The 26,052-nt window shown below is 42.2% G+C and overlaps 1 protein-coding gene across 3 annotated transcripts; it reads right to left on the reverse strand.

The window, feature by feature from the left end:
• Positions 1-2,743: 2,743 nt before the first annotated feature.
• On the reverse strand, positions 2,744-24,827 carry PNISR (PNN interacting serine and arginine rich protein). Of its 3 annotated transcripts, none has more exons than XM_056566170.1 (12): positions 24,623-24,827; positions 22,736-22,851; positions 16,888-17,076; positions 15,878-16,107; positions 15,593-15,773; positions 13,696-13,883; positions 12,443-12,586; positions 11,153-11,252; positions 10,625-10,678; positions 8,175-8,342; positions 5,066-6,098; positions 2,744-4,885 (listed from the first exon to the last, which is right to left on the reverse strand). In XM_056566170.1, the coding sequence occupies exons 2-12, from the start codon at positions 22,821-22,823 to the stop codon at positions 4,855-4,857; spliced, it is 2,406 nt and encodes an 801-aa protein (XP_056422145.1). In that variant the 5' UTR covers positions 22,824-22,851; positions 24,623-24,827; the 3' UTR covers positions 2,744-4,854. The 3 variants fall into 3 exon arrangements, with proteins under 3 accessions (XP_056422145.1, XP_056422144.1, XP_056422143.1); XM_056566169.1 differs by having other exon boundaries at positions 22,712-22,851; positions 24,619-24,825; XM_056566168.1 differs by having other exon boundaries at positions 22,712-22,851; positions 24,623-24,823.
• Between the last annotated feature and the right edge of the window lie 1,225 nt (positions 24,828-26,052).

Genomic DNA, 26,052 nt, shown 5'->3' on the forward strand with positions numbered 1-26,052 from the left:
CATAGGAGAGAGAAAAAAAATCGCCCAGTAGTCCACAGGAACCAATCAAATCGCTTCTTTCATTTTACAGAGACCTTGTTAAAAATGAAAGAGGCAATCTGATTGGTTGCTAGGGGCAACTTTTCCTCTGGACAGGTTTAGATAAATCTCCCCTTATAAGAGATATATATAACCAAAGAATAAGTTGGCCAGTGCTGGCCAACTTATTCTTTGGCTGTATTACACATACGGGGAAGTGGCTACATCCATGTTGGCTCCGGCACCCCACCCACCTCTATTAGGTGTATATAAGGTGCCTTGGATGTTTCAGATCCTGCAATGCCTGCTGAACTGTTCACACAAAGGCATATTCATAGTGTAGGGTCCGTCCCAAAATGAGGTCACCTTACCGTGGTGGGATGGTCCAAGCTATTTGGCCGCCAAATTTGCAAGCTAAGCACCTCACTGTTTCATAATTTCATTTGTTGCACTACAGCTGTATAGCTTTTCATGTTTTATCTATATCTTTGTGCTAGCAGTGTGCTGCTGTATTCTCCTGTTGCTATATATATATATATATATATATATATATATATATATATATGTGCTAGCAGTGTGCTGCTGTATTCTCCTGTTGCTATATAAATATATATATATATATAAATATATATATATATATATATATATATATATTCAGCTTAGTGCAGGTGACCTTCCTGTCAGTTTCCCTTTAAAGGAGATATCCAGTGCTGAAAAACTTATCCCCTATCCTAAGGATAGGGGATACATTTCAGATCGCAGGGGATCAAACCGCTGCCCCCCCCCCCCCCCCAATCTCCTGTACAAGGCCCCAGCAGTCGGACCCCCACCCTTTCGATAGGGGATACATTTTTCAGCACTGGACTACCCCTTAACCTGTTTGTGTGAAAACTATTTTTTTCCCTATAATGTGTCATCATAAATTATCTTTTATTTAAATCAAGTTTTTATATTGAACATACTTAAGAATTTCAGTAATATTTTTTTTCTTCTAATTTTCCATGTTTCCAACTATATCTTAAAATATCCCTGAAGTTTTTCAGTTTTCATTCTGGATACCAAGCCTAATATTCAGCTGAGACTTCTGGTTCTATACAGATCACTTTCCAGCAGTGTCCCTCATACCACAGACAGGAGTACAGTTATAAGCTAAACCAATATGTAGATAAGTCAGGACAATAGGGGATGTTCACAACTTAGCCTCCTCTTCTCTGTATAACAGTGTTTCTCAAGCACGGTCCTCCAACCCCACCCCCCAACAGGTCTTGTTTTCCGGATTTTCTTAGTCTTTTACAGGTGATATAATTCTGGTCAGTGAATCAGGCATCACCAGTTATATCACCTGTGAAAGACTAGGTAAATCCTGAAAACATGACCTGCTGGGGGAGTCTTTAGGACCGCTCTTGAGAAATAATGCTGTAAAATGACCTCTGCACTGGTCACAGAGCATGCCCTGAAAACAGTCTTATCCACGTCATTGGGACAACGCCTGTCAACTGTTCAAATGCATCCTTACAATACCTTTTAAGTGAGTTGCCTCCCTGACTTGCTTGCCAGGATTTTTAGTATCATGTACAACATAACTACAAAGGCACATGTCCATAACAAGGTGATAAAACAAAAAGGCTGCGACAACTGCAGCAGTACTGCATGTATTTCATTTATTGGTTTAAAACAACCATATGGGACAGAACAATTGCTATTTGATATGCAGTATAAAAGTACTTAAACACTAAATGTATAAAGTAGACAATAAAATTTAAAAAATTACTTAGTTAATACGATTCTCTCCTTTAACTCAATTCTGTCACTCAATTGCCAACCACTGAAATAGATGGGAATTCAGCATGTCCAAGGAGATCAATCATTTCCCCCCTTATAAAGCTTAGGTTAAAAAGGTTGTCTGAACTTTTATATGTAAATGTGATTGGGTAGGAGGAAAAACAACCAACCACCGCCTCACCTCCCCCCCAAACCACTGCTGTTTCCATAGTGCCTCGTTCCACTGCGACTAACTTATTTTCATAATCAAATAGTTGGCAGATTATTGTTCAGTAATAGACAAAAAAAAAAATCATAGTGGAGAAGATTAGTTAGATCATTGAGGGGGGGGGGGGGGGATCAACTGAAGGTCTTCTGGGTGTTCACACGTACAGTATTGTGCGCAGATTTGATGCGCAGGATTTCAAGCTGTGTTCAGTTTACACTGAAATCTTCAGCAGAAAATCCTGCACATCAAATCTGCGCAGAATACTGTACATGTGAATAGAATAGACCCTAAGAGTTTTTTTTTTTTTGAGTCGGCTAGATACTGGGAGGAGTAGCTTTTTATTATAAATATGTATAATTCTTTTATTTGTTTTCCCCCTTGTAATGGCTCCCTGTTTCTTACCTGTGGCCAGACATGGCAGCACATTCCCTGGGTGTTTATCCTACATGCCCCCAGCAGCCCATTTAGGGAAAAGGGGGCCACCATTACACAATCTTCTACTTCCTAAATCTTCTGCCTACAACTATTGCGAGTCTGGCCTTTAGCACAGAGCCTGAAAAACTGGGAACTCAAGAAAGCTGCAGGAAGCAGAAGATTGTATGTGCTGGGCCCCCTCATCACTACACAGGCTGCCAAGGACCACAGCTGCATATATACATAGTGATAATCGCTAAGTATGTGAACATTAGAAATTTGCTGACCAACCGATTTATAGATTATGAAAATAGTTGTCAACTATATTTAAAATCGATTAGTTGTTTCAGCCCTAACTGCAACTCGCACTTTATTGTCTCTGCTGCACAGCATGGAAGAGCCAGCTCTTCAGACACAGATGCAGTATGTGAACAGCTAGGCATTTACTTGTGTCGAGACCAGCACGTCCTGTGCAATGGGACTGGGCACCATTGGAAAGATGACAGGAAATGTGGGAACACGTTTTATATTTTTTGACCCTGCATCAGCATATTTTCACATATAAAAAAGTAGTCCCTAGACAATCTTTATATGTAGCTCTATGGCACAGCTGAAATAGCCTCCCACTGGTCTTTCTATACGAATAGTAGAGGACAACACTAAGCCCTGCCCCCTTGATGATAGGCTTAGAGCAGAATAAAATGGAGATACAATTCCTACAGGAGATTGTTCTCATTGCAAGTATGCCAGTTTACACGAGTTTAGAATAATAGGTAGATTGGTGCATATACCCTACAGATTTGAACAGTAAGCTTATGACTATATAGGTGGACATCCAGACAGTTTGCATGAATCATTTCAAAGCAATCTACTCGCTCACACTATTTCTTCATTACCAAGAGGTGCAGATCAAGCAAGGCTGCTCAAGCTTTTACTGCCAATATTGAATTTTACACCCCTGGCCAAGACATTTAACAATCTTGCTTTGTCTTGGATTATAAAAATAAAAAACATATGTTCATAACCACACATCAAGGTATTTCCTTTGTTTTGTGATATAGCAATAAAAAATAAAAAAAAACTGTAGCACACATGCAGTCCCAGGGAAATCTACTGGAAGCTTTATTGATAGATCCCAGAGCAAGAATACAAAGGGCATAGTATTTAAGGGGAACTGTTACACTTTGAAACAGTTTCATAGCGATAGTAGCAGAGTGTAAGAGTACCTTTACTATAAAAGACAAAACAAAAAAAACAACAACTTTTGTCTAACAATCTGAAAAGTCCAAGAGGCATGGCAGAGGTACTGTATAATATATATTACAGGATTTCAGAAGAGCTTAGTCAGCCCTGCCTGTTAATCAGATGTTCTTTAGACTCTTCAATTGACTGAACAAATGTATAGAAGCTACAGCCATACACAAAAGGTATTTTTTGTGCTACTATCAATATGAAACAGCATTTTTCCATGTGACAGTTTCCCTTTAAAAGGGGGGCCGTTGCCCTTTCTTTCATTTAGGGGATAAGTTGTATGGCACCACAGTACTTCTGTAAGACTAAACTCACATGTGTAATACAGACACTTCAATGTCCCAGCCAAACAGCATATTGTACGTAGAAGAAGCTGTCAGTTCAGGTCATTAGACTTATGGTTGGGACATTCTGCCATAATGGTGCAAAAATATTCCTTTATTATGCGTATGTGAAACTAGCTTTATGCTAGGTGTCCACACAGGCTTTATTCTGGCATTTTTGGAAAAAAAGCCACTGCAATTTTTCAGGCAAAGTCAGAAGTGGATCCAGCAAAAAGGAGAATTATAAGTCCGTCATTTATATTTCCTATGCCTTTTGAATACACTTCTGGCTTTGGCTAAAAAGACTGCAGCAGAGGTTTAAAAAATAAAAAAAACACGCCTGACGAAAACCTGGGTGGAAACCTAGCCTTAGATTTTATTTCCAGCCATTTACAATATAAGGCAGTCAGCTTAACTAACTGTGTAACACACCTAATTACTCTTATGTGCAAGTACACAATTAGTGGAACTTAACCTATTGTGTACGAACAAACCTTAAAATTGTTGCACGTAGAGCATAACCTACAAAACGGTAATGGCAACTTAACAAAAAAAAAAGCACAGTGCTTTATTAACATCACAGGACAGTTAACTGTTTTGAGAACATTACAGCTAAAAATAAAATACCCATTCCTAGTATGTTGAAAATATGCCATACAAAGTTTTAGTATTTCTTTTACTTCCAGGAGCAAGAAAATGGAAAATATATATACATATTTAAAAAGTAGAGAATAAGGAAATGGAAAAGGAGAAAGAATACATTTTTCACACCTACGTAGCCGTAATGTGCCTCTAGAATGAGACAAGCCTTTAAAACTCATGGAATTTTTAAAAATTAATGTCATGGTCTGTGAGCCATCAGCGTTTACGACGAACAGGAGTAGATGATCTGCAAAACAAAAACAAACACAGTATGAGCATAAGTTACTCTAGAGCTTTGTGGAAATATTTTGGTAAAAAAAAAAATATAAATAAACCTGATAAAGGAAATACTAGTCATAACCATTCCCATCACACACAGAAAATCTACATAAATTATATTAAGCAGCATATTGAAAAAGTGTACTACCTTGATCGGGTCTTAGACTTGTGTTTGCGGCTTGCCTTCTTACCAGACCTTTGAGGTTTCTCCACAGATCGGGACCGGCTACGTTTCAGTTTCTTAGATTTTTTATCCTTGTAAACAGGAGATTCTGAACTGCTTCTTCCACTAGAAGATGCCCGTTTCTTACTTTCCTTGGTAGAGCCTTTTTTACCATCTTGCCTAGAATCCTGCCGAGACACCTTTGAGGAGGAAGACTCACTGCGGGATAATGTCCTTTCACTCTCTCTCCTACTTTTAACTTTTTCATCATCTTGAACTGTATATTTAGATTTATCTTCCCTCTTTAGCTTCTCCTTCTTCCTGTCTTTTTCTGACTCCCTTCTCTTCCTATCCAACTCAACACTTCTGCTCCTTGCCTTCTCCCTTTCTCGACTATTGCCCCTATGCTTGTGTCTGTTCCTGCTAGAGCTCCTACGATGAGCATCACTTTTACGTCTTTCTCTGCTTCTACTACGACCATGTCTGTCCCTGGAGTGATTTGCCCTTTTCTCTCTGCTGCGGCTATCATCTCTACGCCACTCCCTTTCAATACTATTCTTACTAGACCTTCTACGTTCACTAATTTTTTCCCTGCTTCTACTCCTTTCCCTCCGACTCTTCCGTGTTGTACTCCTACTTCTGCTACGTCTGTTTTTACGTGATGGTGACATACTATGACTCCGTCTCTTTTTCCTCTTCGGTAAAGAGGGAGATGAACTCAGACTGCTTGAAGAACTAGAGCTATACACACTACTGCTGCTGCTACTACTGCTGCGGTCTTTACTACTGCTACTACTGCTGCTGCTACTGCTTGAGCTTCTGGACTTACTAGCAACTGTTCTTTCCTTAGGTTCTTTGCTGACATCAGCTAAAGGTAATGTCTCACTATTCACTTTTTTCTTATCAACCTCCAAATCTGCCTCAAATTTTCTTTTTTCATGTACTTCTAAATTGTTTGGAAGATCTGTAACAGGCTCATTTGCTTCATTATCATGTGCCTCTGTTTTATGTTTCTCCTCTGAAAACAAAAGAAATTGTTATATTGAAATGTTGATATTTTAACAACCCCTTAAACCATTCTACATAGCCCTGAGGGAAAAGCTCCCAAAAGTTTATCAGAAAACAGACCTACACCAAAAACTATTTGTGTGTTATACTGGGCTAACACACCAATACTATTGTATTACACAAAAAAATTAGCAATTAGCAACTAGCAAATTAGCAATAAGCATATTTTAAAGGAAATCTGTCCCCAGTGTCACCTGCACTAATCTGTCAGTATCGACAGGCAGCGCAGGTGACAATGATGACAACGGTACTCACCTTGTCCCGTTCCGTGCAGGGGATCTCCGGTAATAATCTCTGTTAGCTTCAGCTCCGGACCCGACTTTGGGCACAGGCGGAGCTTAGTGACGTCACCACTGCTGTTCTCCGCTGGGTCCTGCTGCTAAAGAACAGCAGTGGTGACGTCACTAAGCTCCGCCTATGGCCCAAGCTGCGCCCGGATCTGAAGCAAACGAAGAAGATTACCGGAGATCTCTTGCGCAGAACGGGACAAGGTAAGTACCATTGTCATCAGTGTCACCTGCACTACCTGTTGGTACTGACAGGTTAGTAGAGGTGACACTGGAGACAGATTTCCTTTATGATTTACTGATTACTGTAGTAGTCATTTAGGTGGGTTGTGGGGGGAGTAGTTTTGTACAGTATTCAAGAATGTAGGCAGTGTTAATCTGTTTTAGTTGACTGTCAAGATTTTAGTAGACTAAATCTACAGTATGGATTTAGTTTAAGTGTAAGGTTCTAAGAAAGAAATTCTAAAGAAATTCTTAAAATAAGTCAACCGAATACAAACTCCTAAAGTAAATAGTGATAATCTTTTAGTCTAATTTTAGATATTGAAAAAGTGTTGACAACCTATTACAAAAATTACGTAAAAGGAGAACTCCCATTTTTAAAAAAAATAAAAAAATGCACCATTCAGAAGATTGACACTGACACATCCCCTATCCTTAGTATAGGGAATAAGTTTTTATAAATGGGAGTTCTCCTTGAACAGAAAGTAAGGCTCCTTTCACCCACACTACCGTTTTTGCCCGGTAGGTGACATCCGTTAGGAAGATAGCGGGAAAAAAATTTGCATGCTAAATTTCCTGCTATCTTTGGCCGCGACAACGGGAGTTATAACGGACGTTAGAGGAAGGTTATTCAAGTGAATGGGATCCTCTTTGCCCATTATGACTCGCGTTATGCTCCATTACAATAACGGACGTTAAGGGCAGTCAAAGTGAGAGAAAAAAAAAAAAGGAGCCCTTAAAGGGTACCTCTCATCAAATAAACTTTTGATATATTTTAGATTAATGAATGTTGAATAACTTTCCAATAGCATGTTAATGAAAAATATGCTTCTTTCTATTGTATGTATTGTATGCTGGGGTCCTAAACACTCAGAGCTGCCAGTCTGCTTTGTTCACAGCCAAACAGGCTGTGAACAAAGCAGGCTGGCAGCTCAGAGTGTTCTCCTTTGTGAACAAAGCAGACTGGCAGCTCTTAGTGTTTAGGACTCCAGCATGAGTCTGAAATGCTTGCTGCCAGGACTGGTAGGGAGACCCCTAGTGGTCATTTCTTCAAAGTGGAAAATTAAATAGAAAGAAGCATATTTTTTAATAACATGCAATTGTGAAGTTATTCTGCATACATTAATCTATGATATATCAAAAGTTTTTTTGATGAGAGGTACCCTTTAATGTCGGTTTGTAACGGCCACTTAGTGTCATAGTGTGAAAGTAGCCTAAGGGTGCTTTCACACTACGATTGGAGTGTACGGTTGCTGGATCCGGTTGGGAGGGGCGAAAACCGGCCGCTCCCGTATCCCAGCCGGATCCAGCCCGAACCCCATTCATTTCAATGAGCCGACCGGAATCAAGCGCTGACTCCGGTTGTCTCATTTTTGCCCCGTATACAGTTTTCTGACCGAACCTAAAACCGTGGCATACCAGCAACCGTACACTACAATTGTAGTGTGAAAGCACCCTAACACTGATTTTAAGTGATCTAATAACCATTACAGAAAAACTACAAGACTGGTCCTTACCTTCAAGTTGTCTCTCAAGTAACTGTTGCTCTTTTTCCTTTTGCTTAAATGCTTCCAACTTTTGTCGTATCCTGTGTTGGAGTTCCTCTTCATCAGTATCAGAAGATTCTGAGCCTCTGTCGCTTTTCTCATCTTCACTCTCCGCTGACCCGTAACCACCCAGTCCACCTGCATACATAAAGCCCAATCTAGCAAACAGCAATATAATTTGTGCCACAAATTTGTCCGATTAAAAAGTCTCTAAAGAAGCAACAATTTTTTTTTATTTTTTTTTTATATATATGGTAAATTTTGAAGCCATTCAGCAGGATACACTACTGAAGTTTCCTGTGCTTAAAGAATCTAACAAGAACTTTGTAGTCTGATCTCAGGACCATCACTGACCCAAATGGCACTGCTCAGTTTCTGGAAAACTAATTCTAAGCAAAGTGCAATTCAAATCAATATTCTTGACGTTGATTGTCAGATCTAGAAAAAAAAAAAAAAACCCTATTCTCTGAGAAAAAAAGCATCTACAGAACTTTCTGACGATCAAGGCAGAACGAAAGTAGATTCAACCAACCAACCCGATTCATTTCCCCACATAGCTAGGACGTATCAAAAGATAATGGCACTGGTTTATCAAAATAAAAGGTTTTACCCACACCAATCACAGCTCAACTTTCATATCTAAATGAACTCTGGTAAAGTGAAAGCTGAGTTGTGATTGGTTGTTATGGGCAAAATCTCTCCAGTTTTTCTCTCACACATTTTGATAAATCAGGGCCAATGTTTACTGGATTTCCCTTTAAATCTACTAACCATTCAAGTTCTCCTAAAACTATACTCTGACCACAGGAAACATCCACCAAAGTCCAAGAAATTATTATTTTTCTAAGCAATATCAAAGTGATAAAATGCATCTAAAATGACCAAACTTTTGATTTTTTTATCTGCTTAATGTGAACTTAAATAAGTCATTAACAATGTGAAGCGAATTATTAAATCACATACATAGCAATTTCCTGATAAGGTTTATTGTTAATTGGATTTGCTACCACAAGCAGAGCTGTGTGTTTTGTTTTTTTAACTCACTAGCTTTACAGCAGAACGTTTATGATTGGTTCATAACTTTTTTTTTGTTTTTTTTTAAACTAAGTAGATTCAAAAGCAATAAAAAAAATATATATATTTTCTCTTCATCCTGCTGGATCCAATTCTGGCTTTGGCCTAAAAACTGCAGTGGCAGTTCTCCATAAAACTGACAAGTGGAAATGCAGCCCAACCCATTTCTCTGTGTTTTAAGACTCAAAAGAAAGCATGCTCCCCCCCCCAACAGGAGATGCTGACTTCAATATGGGCATTCATTTTATTTAAAGGGGTACTCCGCCCCTAGCATCTTATCCCCCGGGATCTCTGCTGCAGAGCCCCGCTTTTATTACTGCACAGAGCAAACTCGCCCTGTGCGTAATGACCCAGTTTGGGCCGGAGCATCGTGACGTCACGGCACACCTCCTTAATGCAAGTCTATGGGAGGGGGCGTGATGGCCTCCACACCGCCTCCCATAGCCTTGTATTGTGGGGGCGGGCCGTGACGTCACTATGCTCCGGCCCCTGTATCGCCTGGTCATTACGCACAGAGCGAGTTTGCTCTGTGCAGTAATAATAGCGGGGCGCTGCAGTGGAAATCCCGGGGGTCCCCAGCGATCTGACATCTTATCCCCTATCCTTTAGGGAAATTCCCTAAAAAGTACAGAATACTTTAGTGCCAAAGTAAAAGCCAATCTAATGTATTTACAGTGTATGATGTAAGGTAAACAGAATGCAGTATCTTAAAGACACGTCAAAATAAGACAAGAAAAAGTAGCATTCCATGTAAAAATAGAAGACTTTATTATTATTTTTTTATTACATTTTTTTATCTGCATGAAAACAATCATGTATCGTGTGCCAAAAAGTAGAGGAGCCGAAATGACAGCACCTTTTTACTTTACTGCACAGATTTGGCAAGAAAATGCAACCAATAATGAAAAGGTCATCCGTTGGATGTAAAGGACAAAGACTAATTATTGATATACACCTACACAAAGGTGACTTAAAGAAATTAACTAAAAAGGAAATTATATGAAGTGCCATCTTTCATAGGCCAAACGAGAGAGTGTGTAGGTATTAGAAGGGAATGCTTCCTGACAAATGTATCAGAAATCCAGAATTTAAGGCATACAGCTTCAATCTTAACCAAACATTTTATGCTACAACACATATCCAGTATGTAGAAACTGATTCAATAACAAAACTGCTCAGTAAGGAATCTTAACCAATTCTGCAGCTAACTCCGTTGTTGAAAAAGCTACAAAACGCAAATATGAGCAGTCTGCTATGCCAAGACATATACTGGACATGTTTAGGCAAAGTCATGCACACTAGATAAACCAAATAACCCCACCCAATAAACAGTGAAACATACTTACCAAGTCCAGTAAGGGAAGCCAGTGCACTGGACTGTGCCAGCTGCTTTGCAGGAGCTTTGTATCACATCAACAACAGGAACAACATGTTAACACACATAGCCACGACCGCAAAGTCATGAGCTTCTATGCAAAATTTATTACTAGTGCTGCTATTTGGGGGGAGAGAAGAAAGGTTAAAATACAATATCCACTGGAAAACATGCAGTCTTTTGCAAAAGTCCTAAACAGCCAACTGAACAGGAAGAAAAAACTAAATCAAACTGACTTGTTAAGCTATAAATACAGATCGGGGGCTTAAATCTCAATAGAGACAGACACAAAAGAATAAGTGCAGTCTCAGCGGGTCAGCTATTAAGCATAATTATGAATAGATCCGTACAATAAACCATTACTTTTTGGAGACTGAAATATCTTGTTGAATGCTTAGCTACATGTATCGCTTATACTTGTGAAGCGCAGGTAACCGGAAGCTTCACTCCAAAGCACACTAACTAAGCCATGCATGCAGGAGAAAACAGAAACATCTACCTTTAGTTGCTTTACGATGAGTCTCTTTGGCCACGCTGTAAATCTCTTCATTTGTGACATCCAAAAGAATTTCTGTCAGCAGCATTTTTGTCATTAGCATCTAGATAGCAACAAGACAGGATAAAATACATCATCAGAAAATATAATTCCCGCGTATGTCAAACCCGCGTTCCCATTTGGGATATCAGTAAATGGGTAAAGCTACTTCAATGCATCCTTTGGCGACAAGCAGAGAAGTTTATAAAATAGTTCAAAGGGGTATTCCAGGAAAAAACATGTGTCTCGGGAACCGCCCAGTTTAGAAGCAAATCCCCATAGCAAACCTATTGTACTCTGTGCAGTTCCAGAGACAAGCAGAGATGTCAGCAGAGAGCACTGTTGCCAGACAGAAAACAACAACTCAACTTCAGCAGCTGATAATTATTGAAAGGATTAAGATTTTTTAATAGAAGTAATTTACAAATCTGCTTAACTTTCTGGACCCAGTTGAGAGATAGAGATAGAGAGAGAGAGATAGATATATATATATATATATATATATATATATATATATATATATCTATCTCTATCTCTCAACTGGGTCCAGAAAGTTAAGCAGATTTGTAAATTACTTCTATTAAAAAATCTTAATCCTTTCAATAATTATCAGCTGCTGAAGTTGAGTTGTTGTTTTCTGTCTGGCAACAGTGCTCTCTGCTGACATCTCTGCTTGTCTCTGGAACTGCACAGAGTACAATAGGTTTGCTATGGGGATTTGCTTCTAAACTGGGCGGTTCCCGAGACACGTGTCATCAGAGAGCACTTGGAAAAGAACAACTCAACTTCAGAAGCTCATAAGTACTGAAATGATGAAGATTTTTTAATAGAAGTAATTTACAAATCTGTTTAACTTTCTGGAGCCAGTTGATATATATAAAAATGTTTTTTCTTGGATAACCCCTTTAAGAAAGGATTTGTGTGAGTTTCTAAGACAAGTCAGAACTCCTCCAATAACAAGATCAGTGAACACACAAATCTCCCACACACTAGCCCAGTGTTTTCCATCCAGGGTGCCTCCAGCTGTTGCAAAACTGCAACTCCCAGCATGCCCGGACAGCCAACAGCTGTCCGGACATGCTGGGAGTTGTAGTTTTGCAACAGCTGGAAGAACCCTGGGTGGGTAACACTGCCCTAGCCAGTGGAAAATAATTGTGAAAGGCGAGTAGAGCAGGAAAATATATTTCAGCCTTTGGGTGGGGATTACCCAAAACTTTTCTGATGTGGACACTGCACAACTAAGAAAACACTTACCAATTGATAGGCCCTCTCTTCTTCAGTTATTTCTGGCTCGCTATTCTCTTCCTGCACAGGTGGAGAAGGACTGCGGCTGCCATGTGGACTAGCTTTGTCCTCTTCCTGTTCATGGTCATCATCCTCTTCCTCTTCCTCACTGTCCTAAAAAAACCAAAAACAAAAAAGCGTAAACAGAAAATTTGTACAATACTTGAAAAGAAAGGCAGCACCGAAAATTACTTCAGGGTTCCATACTATACAATACATGTATACCAAACAAAAAACAAAAACAACCATAACTTACTGAACAATGAACATGACAACGCACTGTGAAAAGGAACATTTCCATTTGGAAAGTAACCAAATTTGCCATTTATCTTTAGCAGCAAAAATACTTCCCAGATGGATCTGTATTAAAGGGATACTCCGAAAAAAAAACATTCATATCTTGTCACCTTATGGCCAGACCATTACCTGTACTGGATAATTTTCCCTGTTGGAAAATGCAGTGACAAGCAGGAAGTGAAGACAAACCTGCCATCCTTTGTCTCCTCTCTCCCCTCATCAACTGAGGGACAAACTTCCAGGGTTGATGGGAATCAGCGGCGCTGACCAGGAGTAGACACGTCAGGTAGTTAAAAGAAGAATTTATTTTCCGATAATGCAACGTGTTCCACCGCGCTTGCGCGGCTTCTTCAGGCATGCCATGCCTGATGAAGCCGCGCAAGCGCGGTGAAACACGTTGCATTATAGGAAAATAAATTATTCTTTTAACTACCTGACGTGTCTACTCCTGGTCAGCGCCGCTGATTCCCATCAACCCTGGAAGTTTGTCCCTTGGTATTGTTCACCTGGCTGGGAAGGCTGAAGACCAGGCTTATTGCTCACATCACGCTGACCATTGTACCGCCTTCGGTAAGGGTCAAACCTATATTGGCTGTTTGCTCCTGTGACCGGCGGTATTACGCTGTGGAGCGCTCTTCCTTCTCTTTTTTGTCCTCATCAACAGAGAGATCATGTGACACTTTGTCCTTTCTTTTAGCGTTGTGTTGTAAACCACACCCTTTCTGGTAGCATATAGACAAAACATGCCCCCTTTCTAACATTATCCAAACCACCCCCTCTATCCCAGCTTGTCAAGCCACGACCCATTCTGCCATCATGCCAGCAAAGCCAGGCACTCAAAGTTTCCAGATAAACCCTTTAAATGTCAACATTTTCAACAAAGGAGAAAAAATTATATGATTTCTAGATCTCCCGGTCCTACTTACAAACTTGCTTTTTTGCGGCAAACGTGGACCATCACCCCCCTCTTCAGTTTTTTGGTTCTTTATTTCCTTTTTCATTTGTGAACGCTGCTGCTCCATTCTCTCACGTTCCAACTTCTTTTGCTTCTCTCTCTCCATTTTCTCTAAACCCTCACGAATCCATGCAGGTAAAGTCCTGCGTTTAACAGCATCTACAAAAGGAAATGTTACAGCTGTAATCCAGCCCAAACCTGTGTTGCAAGTCATAGATCTGTAATTAGAAGTCTATGGCCCTTGCAGTTAGAGAATCAGCTGGGTCAAACAGAAGACAATCACTAATAAAATCATCTATTCAAAATGAGACACTCAAAAAAAACGCAAAATTCAACAGACTTTACTCAAGAGCCAACAACGTATATATCTGCTAACATGATTAGGGCCACATGATTTGGGGAAAATGTGCGATTGGTAATATGAAGGTAAATATTGTGATTTCAATATGTGATTGCGATATAAAAAACAAAATTATGAAATCCCCCTATTTCATATAGCCATTCCCCTCATTTCATATTATGAAAGGCTATGTGAAATAAGGGGAATGGCTACAGGAGGGGGGGGGGGAACATAGGCTACAGGGGGGGGGGGGGGGGGGGACGACGACTATGCTGGGCAACAGCTATATGAGAGGGAGAAGCTGTAGGAGGGGGAATATAGGCTATAGGAGGGGGAACCATGTATGCTGGGCAATGGCTATATGAGGGGGAATATAGGCAATAGGATGGAGAATGGCTATATGAGGGGGAATGGCAATAGGATGCGGAATATAGGCTATAGGAGGGGGGAATATAGGCTATAGGAGGGGGGAATATAGGCTCTAGGAGGGGGGAATATAGGCTCTAGGAGGGGGGAATATAGGCTCTAGGAGGGGGAACGACTGTATGCTGGGCAACAGCTATATGAGAGGGAGAAGCTGTATGAGGGGGAATATAGGCTATAGGAGAGGGAACTGCAGTATGAGGGGGAATGGGATATAAGAAATTCATAAAGCCCCTATTCCCCCTCATATAAAGCCCATTCCCTCTCATATTGCCCACATTCCTCCTCATATAGCTCCAAATCCCCATCAAATAAGTCATTTCCCTTAAATAAGCCATTCCCCCTTATATAGCCCCCATTATCCCTTATGTCCTGTTCATTGATTTGTATATAAAATGGAGAGGAATAATTGTTATTCCTCCTCCCCATTTCATGTACCTGGCATGCACACTCTCCAGCTGATACTTCCTCCCACCCGGCTTCACTTCACTATAGAGCGCTGAGAGGAAGTGACCATCAAGTCACTTCCAGTGCTAAGCACTGCTGGGAGGTAGCAAAAGTTTGATGCATGCTGCGGAACCCATCAGCCGGGACATGCCGCCTGAGCTGTTACCACCAATGTCTGAACTGCTGCCGCCGCACATCAGCTGCTACATGAGAAGCCGGGCTGAGCCTATGCAGAAGCTGCTGCCGCCGTCTGAAACACTGCCGATATGGGAGCCGCCAGTGCAGGCAATCGCAAGATTTTCCTGGGGGCCAAATTGAATTATCGCAATCCGCAATAATCGCAATTTGATTGGGATTGCAATATATCGTGCAGCCCTAATAGGCATGTTGACGGACTGCAGTGGAGATGTTGGCAGACTGTGGTTTTTAGTCCGGCAACAAAACACATACTGTTCAAAAATTAGATGACCGGAGTCACTAGCTGACTTTGCCTGGCTTATTACAGTGAATGGGGGACAGCACAGGTATGGCAGGAGTCGGTTTTTAAAGTCTCCCGCCAGATCCCTAAAATGTTGTGTGAATGCACCCCAATCAACACAGCCACAAGTTTTTATCAATATGAATAGTATTTGGCCACATAGTAGAATGCCATACATACCAATCTGTAAAGGCTCTTGCTTTGGTGGTATCGGTATAGGTGAACGCTGTCTTTCCCTGAAAGACTGCCTTTCTCTTCTATTAGGAGGTGGTGCAGGCGGACCTGGAGGTCCAGGTGGCCCTTGCTGCCAATACGGAGGATGAAAGCTGCCTTGAGGAGGTCCATATCCTCCAGAACCATGCTTAAAGAAAAAAAGTTGAAGTTAAACTCAAGGAAATCATATAAACTAGTTGCTTAAATAATGTACACAAAACTAATTTTAAAATGCAAGTAAAAATAACTAACCTGGTAATCGTACTGCGTTACTGGTGCCATGGGAAAGTTTTCAGGAGGTCCACTGAACCCGTGATTATTTTGGTTGAACATGTGCCTGTTGTCATTAAAATCTCCACTATCCTGGCTATTGCTGTCTTCAGATGGGGGTACAATATCCATTGGTGCAGGGGCTGGGGGGATCCAAGGTTGCTCAGGGGGAGGATGGTGAGGTGGTGGCTGGTGCGGCATTCCACCCCAATCTTAACAGAAGAAAAAACAAGCTTCAAATTTAGCTAAGAAACCTGGTGTCATCTGGTGCCTTTAAAAGAATGCAAAAGCTGTAAACTGCATTAGAATCCTAAGATGTCAATGGTGCTGCCATGATCCTAAGATGTCAATGGTGCTGCCATGATCCTAAGATGTCAATGGTGCTGCCATGATCCTAAGATGTCAATGGTGCTGCCATGATCCTAAGATGTCAATGGTGCTGCCATGATCCTAAGATGTCAATGGTGCTGCCATGATCCTAAGATGTCAATGGTGCTGCCATGATCCTAAGATGTCAATGGTGCTGCCATGATCCTAAGATGTCAATGGTGCTGCCATGATCCTAAGATGTCAATGGTGCTGCCATGATCCTAAGATGTCAATGGTGCTGCCATGATCCTAAGATGTCAATGGTGCTGCCATGATCCTAAGATGTCAATGGTGCTGCCATGATCCTAAGATGTCAATGGTGCTGCCATGATCCTAAGATGTCAATGGTGCTGCCATGATCCTAAGATGTCAATGGTGCTGCCATGATCCTAAGATGTCAATGGTGCTGCCATGATCCTAAGATGTCAATGGTGCTGCCATGATCCTAAGAAGTCAATGGTGCTGTCAGGATCCTAAGATGTCAATGGTGCTGCCAGGATGGCTGTCAGCAAAAAAACTGTTTTCTTACTCTGCTGACTAAAGAGGGAAAAACTTAAGTACTGGCGATATTGACACTTGCTGTCGGAGAGAGAATCTGAAGAAATGGAAACAAAATCACTTACCTGGCTGCCACATTCGATTAAAACTGGGGTCACCCTGAAAGTTATGGTTGTTGGGGGCAGGTTCTATCTGTGGAACTGGCGGCAGATCCTGTCCATTAGACATCATCCCTTGCTGTTCCACTCCTCCTTGCACTGTAGCCTCACGCTGTGCAATCCATGCCTGGGCTAAAGCTGCCCAATCGATCTGACCTTAAGTTTACGAGGAAAAAAAAAAAGCTGTTTGATAAAAAGGTATCTGGAAAAAAGTAAATACAAGTAACAGACTGGATACACTATCTGGTCATAGTGGATTTTTTGTATAATTATAAGAGCAAAGCATTTGGCCTTTTTTGGTCACAATAAGTCACTCTGGATGACTTTGCAAAAACATAGATGGATTACTTTTGGGTTGGCGCAACAAGATGCAACTGTTGCATACATATCAGATATGGCCAAAAGAGGTTTAGGAGTAACAGTACAGGCAAAGTATTCCATATGAAGGTCTTTATGAATTATGGCGCACACATCTGCTGGAATTTCTATATGTAGGCTACACACAAATCCGAGAATGAACATCCACCATTTTAACATTTCTATGTGCCACGAAATGTGTATCTAAACATGCTGCCATGTAACAATTTTGATTACAGCGATACCAAATGTATATCTTTTTTACTACATTTAACAGAATTTTTTGTATGATTGAAATAATAATTTGTATTCTCAAAAATTCTCTCCGGGTCTGATTACTGGCGATCACGGGAATGGAGTATAGTGACGTCACGGCTCCGCCCCCTTGTGACCTCACGCTCCGCCCCTCAATGCAAGTCTATGGGAGGGGGCGTGGAAGCTTTCACGCCCCCTCCCGTAGGCTTGCATTGAGGGGCGGAGCGTGACGTCACACACCGTCGGCCCTGTGGTCGACGGTAATCAGACCCGAAGCGAACACGCTCCGGGGACTGATTATAAACGGTGTTTGCACATCTGACCACTGTCACTTTCAGCATTAATAACTCTGGGATGCTTTTACCTTTCATTCTAATTCAGAGATTGTTTTTTGTGACATTCTACTTTATATTAGTGGTAAAATGTTGTCGATACTTGCATCATTTCTTGGTGAAAAATTCCAAAATTTGATGAAAAAATTGAAAGTTTAGCAATTTTCTAACTTTGAAGCTCTCTGCTAATAAGGAAAATAAATATTCCAAATAAATTAAATATTGATTCACATATACAATATGTCTACCTTATGTTTCCATCATAAAATTGATGAGTTTTTACTTTTGGAAGACGCCAGATGGCTTCAAAGTTCAGCAGCAATTTTCCAATTTTTCACAAAATTTTATAAACCGAAATTTTTCAGGGACCAGTTCTGTATTGAAATGGATTTGAAGGGCCTTCATATTAGAAATACCACATAAATGACCCCATTATAAAAACTGCACCACTAAAAGTATTCAAAATGACATTCAAAAGGTTTGTTAATCCTTTAGGTGTTTCACAGGAATAGCAGCAAAGTGAAGGAGAATATTCAAAATCTTCATTTTTTACACTCGCATGTTCCTGTAGACCCAGTTATTGAATTTTTACAAGGGGTAAAAGGAGAGAAATCACCCTAAATGTGTAACCCAATTTCTCTTGAGTAAGGAAATACCTCATATGTGTATGTCAAGTGTTCGGCGGGTACAGTAGAGGGCTCAGAAGGGAAGGAGTGACAGTGGGATTTTGGAGAGTGAGTTTTTCTGAAATAGATTTTGGGGGGCATGTCACATTTAGGAAGCCCCTATGGTGCCAGAACAGCAGGAAAAAAAAAACCACATGGCATATTATTTTGGAAACTAGACCCCTCAAAGCACGTAACAAGGGGTCCAGTGAGCCTTAACACTCCACAGATGTTTGACGACTTTTCGTTTAAGTTGGATGTGTAAATTATTTTTTTTCACAAAAATGCTAGGGGGCATCCTATGACGAAGCGGCAAGCGAAAACGCGTTCGGGGTAGGTGAGCTGTCCCATGATAGGGTGCATGACCAGAGTTTGATTATTATTTTACGTTTGAAAACCGGCCACTAGGGGTCACCCTCCTAGTGGCCGGCTGCAGCCTGGCGTGACGTCACGCCTGAAAAAGGACTGATTTTGGCCTGGCAATCAGTCCTTTTTCATTTAGGCGGCTCTCGCTCCCTGCCTGTCAATCAGACAGGCGGGAGCGAGAGCATTGGCTCCCCGGCCACTGGCTGGGAGGCCACTCCTCCCGCACGTGTCGTCGTCGCCGCCGCTGACCCTGCACGCCCGCTGCCAGACTCTGCAGTATCAGTAAGCATCAGAAGGAGGGGGAACTGGGTATGTGTTTGTGACAGGGGGAACTGGGTATGCGGGGCTGTGTGTAACGGAGGGAACGGGGTATGTGGCGGCGGGCGTAGGGCCGCATGGCACTAAGTTATAGTTCATCTACACAGGGTGCCTCTAGCTGTTTCAATACTACAACTCCCAGCATGCCCTGACAGCCAATAGATGTCAGGGCAAGCTGGGAGTTGTAGTGGTGAAACAGCTGGAGGCACCCTGTGTAGATGAACTAAGGGCGGAAGTCCCCCCCAGTAGGCATCAGTGACGTTGTGCCTACTGGTGAAGTCTGCCTGGTAGTGAGCACACTACCAGGCAGACAAAAAGTTATTTTTAATATAGTAAAACAAAAAAATTAAAGCAGGGAGGGGGTTAGGGATAGATGGGCAATAGGCAGGGACAGAAAAAAAAAATATAGGATGGTGGGAGCTACCCGTTAAAGTTAATTTTTGGCTAACGACCACTGGCGTTTGACAGATCTTTGGAACAGTGGGCTGTGCAAATGAAAAATTACATTTTTCATTTTCATGGATCACTGTTCCAAAAATCTGTCAGACACCTGTGGGGCATAAATGCTCGCTGTATCCCTTATTACATTACATGAGGGGTGTAGTTTCCAAAATGGGGTCACATGTGGGGGGGGGGGTCCATTGCTCTGGCACTATGGGAGCTTTGTAAACACACGTGGCCTTCAATTTCGGACAAATTTTCTCCTCAAAATCCCGATGGCGCTCCTTCTCTTCTGAGCATTGTAGTGCGCCCGCAGAGCACTTGGGGTATGTTCTTACTCAGAAGAAATGGGGTTACAAATTCTGGGAGGCTTTTTTTTTTCCTATTTTCCCTTGTGAAAATGAAAACTTTAGGGTAACAGCATTTTAGTGGAAACATTTTTTTTCTTCATTTTCCCATCCAACTTTAATGAAAATTCCAAATAAAATTAAAAGCGGAGTGGCTCTTGTTGTATCTAAACCAATATAGACCTGGGCAACCCAATAGTGACACCGATACTCACGGTGTCCAAAAATATTGTTAAAATTGGTATATAAAGAATTGGGGCTCAAAGATCAAAGATAGTGGATCCAAATGGTAGGTATGAATAACAATTATTTATTAAAGATCTTATAAAAATATACAAGATAGTGTAATAAACATTGGTACCAGTGATTCACAGGGCCCTTGTGATATCACGATATTCACTAATAGAATGGTAATAATAAAGATAAAATTAATATATATATGTGACCATCACAATAAAAATGTGCATAATGAAAGCAATAAAAAATTGCAATATAAATCAGTCCACCAGGATAGTATTAACTAAAAAGTCCGTAACAATATAGCAGCAGTAGAAAAAAATTGATGTTAGTGGATTAGCAGTATCGACCGATATCTTTTTTTTTAGGGCCGATACCGATAACTTATACCGATATTCCGGTATAAGTTATCGGCTATTTATCCCCCTGCGACACCGCTGCAGCGGGCGCTTTAAATCAATGCACTGCAGTGGCTTTTGCGGTGCCATATGCTGCCGCCACCCGCTTCCCTCCCCCTACCTGTCCGGGGGTCCTGAGTCCTATCACCACCACCGCTCCCCCCACCGCCGCACCACGCCGCGACCCCCCCCCCCACCCCACTGCCTCCCCCATCCCAGGTTTTACCTGTTCCCGGGGTCCACTCTACATCTGGCTCCGGTGGCGTCCTCCTGAGCTGTCACTGTGCGCACTGCCGGTGACGTCAAACTGCGCACGTCACTCGTCATTGCGCACAGCGTAACGCAGCAGGAGCTAGAAGTAGCGTGGGCCACGGGAACAGGTGCGTGTGGGGGTGGGGCTTAGATGGGCGTTCGCGGTGCGGTGGGTCAGGGGGGTGGTCGCAGTGCGGTGGGGGCATTATCGGCAAGGTAATTGCCGATACTGATAATGCCCAAAATCGTGATTATCGGACGATAATATCGGCCAAACCTATAATCGGTCGATCCCTAATTAGCAGCTGCAGTGACCCGTAGCAACAGCCTTTTATAGTTCTTTATCTGCAATTGCATTTAAAGCCTGATACCCAATAGGTAAGACAGGTCGTTTTCCTACACTGTCTGACCTATCAGCCTCCGCAGATCGGTAAGTGACCTTCGGTGCCGGTCCCTGTCGGTTTCCCCGTCCTGCCCCGCCTATTGTGGGTGGGCAGAAGGGGGAAACCGAAAGTAACCCCCCTGCCCCCGATCTGCTAATGGTCGTCACTTCTATACAACCAATAGCAGGGATAGGAGGGGTGGCACCCCTGCCACCTCACTCCTATCCCCTTAGGGGGGATCGTCGGTGTCCTGGACAACCGCGATCCCCTTTATATTCCGGGTCTCCATAGACCCGGAATCGCGCAAATCTCAAGTGTGACTTCACTTGCGATTTGCCGCGATTGCCGACATGAGGGGGTCTGATGACCCCCCTGGGCATTTGCACGGGGTGCCGTCTGATCGATAGCAGTCACCCTGGTCCAGTCTCTGCCCGGCGCGTGGCGGGGACCAAAATTCCCACGGACGTACATGTACATCCTGGGTCCTTAAGACGTACGTACTTGTATGCCCGGGGTCCTGAACAGGTTAATAGGGGTACTCCGGTAGAAAACTTTTTTTTTAAATGAACTAGAAAGTTCCAGAAAGTTAAACAGATTTGTAAACTATTTCTATAAAAAAAATCATAATCCTTTTGGTACTTTTTAGCAGCTGTATGCTACAGAGGAAATTCTTTTATTTTTAAATTTCTTTTTTGTCTTGTCCAGTGTTCTCTGCTGACCCTTCTGTCTGTGTCAGGAACTGTCCAGAGTAACATAGGTTTGCTATGGGGATTTTATCCTGCTCTGGACAGTTCCCGATACGGGCATCAGGTGTCAGCAGAGAGCACTGTGGACAACACAAAAAAGAAATTAAAAAAATAAAGATTTTTCTCAGTAGCAAACAGCTCCTAAAATGTACTGAAAGGATTGAGATTTTTTTTTTTTTTATAGAAGTAATTTACAAATATGTTTAACTTTCTGGAACCAGTTAAAAGAAAAAAAAAAAAAGGTTTTCCCCCAAGTACCCCTTTAAGTAACTGATAGTGCCGCTCTGCCAGTCACTGACTGAGGTGGGACACTGCTGCAGCCAGTGATTGGCAGAGCGGCACTGTGACATCACATCTACAGCTCCCGAAAGCAGACTGTCAGCAGAGACCCCGCAACAGACGGGGTGTCCTCATACCGGAGGCTACGAGGGAGTGAGAAAGTTGAGTTAAAGCTTTTATTGTGCACACTAGTTAAATAAAAGTGTTCACAGGACAAATTCTTTAATAGGCCTGCCGTAGTGACAAGATTCTCTATATGAAGTGGGGTGCGGACATTACAGATTTAATGATGAAATTACACCTGTTTCAAATGCCTATACAGGAAAACCAAAGAATAAAACAGATTTGAGCACATCAACATCACATAATACTTGTATATATGGTATTAAGAGGAACTAAAAGTTAGAGCACTTACTTGCGGTGGGGTCTGAACACTTACTGGGATCTTGCTGGTGCTGGAATGATTCCATCCACTGCTGCTGGTTTAATGGCCATTGCTGCCAAGGCTGTCCACCCTGATCCCACATGGTTGCCACGTAGTCAGCAAGTCACCACCTGCAAGCAAGAGTAGCAGTATTGTTATTAATACTATTTAAATAAAACAGAAACACAGTCCACTCATGGTGAAAGCTTCATCTTTGTATTGTCCCAAAATAATCAAAATAAAAATGTGCAACTTCGCAAATAGTCATTATAAAAGTGTTCTGGTAAAGTGGATCTGCCGCCTGTTTCTAAGCTTGGACACGTAGAGACGCATGCTATGCCGTTAGTTACCTTGGCAACCATATGATACCCTGCAGGTTTTGAACCCATTTCTAATTCATAGGATCTGTGCATGGAACTCACTGTGTGTTGCAGTTGCCTTGGCAACCTGACAGCCCAGTGTGGACCACATAACCACGCCAAATATGAGAAACCTCTAATGCTGCATGTACAGCTCTCCTATAGTAACAAACTGGAAAACATACTCTGATTCTGCAGTCATACTATCCCAGGGGTCTCAAACTCAAATTATCTGGGGGCCACATGCACCCCTCACATTAAATATTACCTTTTCGCGGTGTACCATAATGTCCCCTGGGCCCTAAGCATGTTCCAAGCCGCGGGAACAGAATCTGGATTGCTGACGCGATTATGTGACATAACGCCAGGCTGCTCCGGATCGCGTCCCGCGGCTCACATGCTGTGTACACACAGCTTGAAGGTTAGTGAATGGAGGAGCGGGAGCTTATGGCTTCTGCTCCACCATGCTAGAGTACCCCTCTGTGCAGCGGGCCGCGAGTTTGAGACCCCTGTACTATCACCTACATGTATGCAATAAGGCTCCAGGGTCTAAATGACATCTCATGTAAACTACAGACTATTAGCCACTGCAGCTTGTAAACAAAGGTATATCATTGAATGGCATTAGTCCACCAGAGTGCTCCCCATTCTTGTTCCCAAGCCCCCGCTCTATTGCATCTATATGCTCTAATACAGTGCTCTCCAAACTGTTGACTTGCAGATGTTACAAAACTACAACTGCTAACATGGCCAATATATGGCTGCACATACTGGGAGTGGTTTTGTATCATCTGGAGGTCCACAGTCTGGAGACCACTAGTACGGAAAGGGTTAAGCTGGCCATGCATATGATATAGCTGCCAGCCACACATCTAACTCTTGGCCGTGTTCTGGATTGGCGGGGGGAAGCTGCTGCCAGATTCAGAACCTGCTATCAATGCTTATAATGGGGATTGTCCATTTATAGAAAACTCTCCCTGACAAAGAATATAGTTTTCCACTGTGAAGCTCCCTTGTTTACATGCTGCTTCTATATACATTGTGGGGGCTGCCTGGTAACCAGGGACAACAGCGGGTCTCCACAATGTAATCATGTATAGAGCCTGCAGCTTAAAGGGGCTGTATATGTATATATATATATATATATACATATATATATATATATCTCCACATACACGTCTATATAACACAATGTAATCATGTATAGATCCTGCAGCTTAATATATATCTCCACACACGTCTATATAACACAATATAATCATGTATAGATCCTGCAGCTTAAAGGGGCTGAATATACATCTCCACACACGTCTATGTAACACAAGTGAATGGCACTCTGTGTGCCCCATGTGGCGGTGCAGATCATATAGAGCCGCTCCCCTTCCCGCCGAGACACGGGCCTGCCGCCCCTGGGAACCATAAGAGCAAGCTGCGAGCTGTACACGGTCTGCAACACTCTGCCCTTAGCGCCTGCGTGCTAGGCCCCGACCCCGCCGACTGCCGCCGCCGCTGCTATGTCCCGCGTAGCCCGCCACTTACTTACATGCAGCGTACGCTAGATTTCTATATTAACCCTTTCCGAGGGCAATCCGATTGCTGACGCGTGCTAACCGCCCCTCTTCCGATAGCGCCGGGTCCTTGTATGGCGGCCGAGCTCTCCTGCCACACAATATGGCGCTGTTGGTTCGGAGAGCGGAAGTGATCAGCAGTGAGGAGTGGAGGAGAGGCGGCCACTGTCTGCGCATGGAAACGGTCGTCATGGCGCCCTCTGCAGGCTGCACCATAGGAAGTGCAGTTTGTGCTGGAGACACAGTAGAGATGAGGTGGTGCCCGGCGTGTGGTGGCACAGTAGGGTTGTTATCTAGCGAAGACCCCCATACACATGGCTGGGCTCCATGCCAGCTTCTCGCATGTCTCACCTGTGATAAGTACACTGAGGACGACTTCTATTACCACAGAAAACCAAAAACTACAATGTGCCATGTAGTGTAAAATACTGACGTGACATTGTATGAAAACTAAATACAATACTAAGAAAAGCTGCAACATTCTTTTGGTAAAAGAAATATAACCTAGTGTTTGAATAACGTGTAAATGTTAAACATATATATTTTTTCTTATTATCAATTTCATTATATTATCCGCTTATTTGGTGCAACATAGGCTATTTGAAAATTATATAGCAATTCTTGTGTATGCCTTGTGCTTACCTATTGTAGCTGGGGTGGCATGCACTTAAGTGATTTTATAATGCTGCCTACATTTCCCATGAACAGCTTTGGGTGTGGAGTTTGATCTCTTCACCTGTTCATTAAGCCGCTAATTCTAGACTTCACCCAAATGAACAGCTTAGATGCCTTTTTTTATTTTTATTCAAATATTTATTTTTATTCAAATATTTTTTATGAGACAAAAGTGATTTAATCTTTAGTCACAATTGCACAACTAAAGTTTTAATGTTTTTAGGTTGTGTCCATCTGTTAAATTTTTACTGCATTGTTCAGCCATTTTTGCTTCATATTGGCTATTTCTGCTGCCATTTGCCAAGCGTGGGTTAAAATAGCACCTTTTCCCCCAAATCATGGCAAAAACTGAAAAAAAACTCAGCCTCATGTATAACTACTATAAAACAGCCGTTGGCTGTCCGGGCATGCTGGGAGTTGTAGTTTTGCAACATCTGGAGGTCAGCAGGTTGGAGACCACTGCCTTAGAGATAACAGTGGTATACAGCTAGAGCTGGGAGGGGTCTCTGAGCTAGCAGGAGGGAGTTAATAAGTAATGATGCTATCCTATAGTTCACAGGGAGTCAGCTGACCCAGGACAAACTACTTCCTCTGACATGATAAGCACTGGGATTTTCTGAGGGTTAAATGTGTGATCACATGACCCAGTCTGTCTGACTAGTGATGGGAAATGTGCATGATTCCTGTGGACAGGGCCAGTGCTGGGGAGGATTAACGGCAAATATCCAGG

Source organism: Hyla sarda, chromosome 3 (genome assembly GCF_029499605.1).
Source record: "Hyla sarda isolate aHylSar1 chromosome 3, aHylSar1.hap1, whole genome shotgun sequence".
Classification (NCBI taxonomy): Eukaryota; Metazoa; Chordata; class Amphibia; order Anura; family Hylidae; genus Hyla; species Hyla sarda.

What these genes read in the sequence shown, in the direction of transcription:
- PNISR (XM_056566169.1), bottom strand. Translation starts at nt 22,823, where the DNA reads ATGTGGGATCAGGGTGGACAGCCTTGGCAGCAATGGCCATTAAACCAG. An exon ending in GCAAGAGCCTTTACAGATTG is followed by an intron (nt 13,884 to 15,592) that starts GTATGTATGGCA and finishes TTCCTTTTGTAG; the next exon opens with ATGCTGTTAAACGCAGGACT. An exon ending in TGCCGCAAAAAAGCAAGTTT is followed by an intron (nt 12,587 to 13,695) that starts GTAAGTAGGACC and finishes TGGTTTTTTTAG; the next exon opens with GACAGTGAGGAAGAGGAAGA.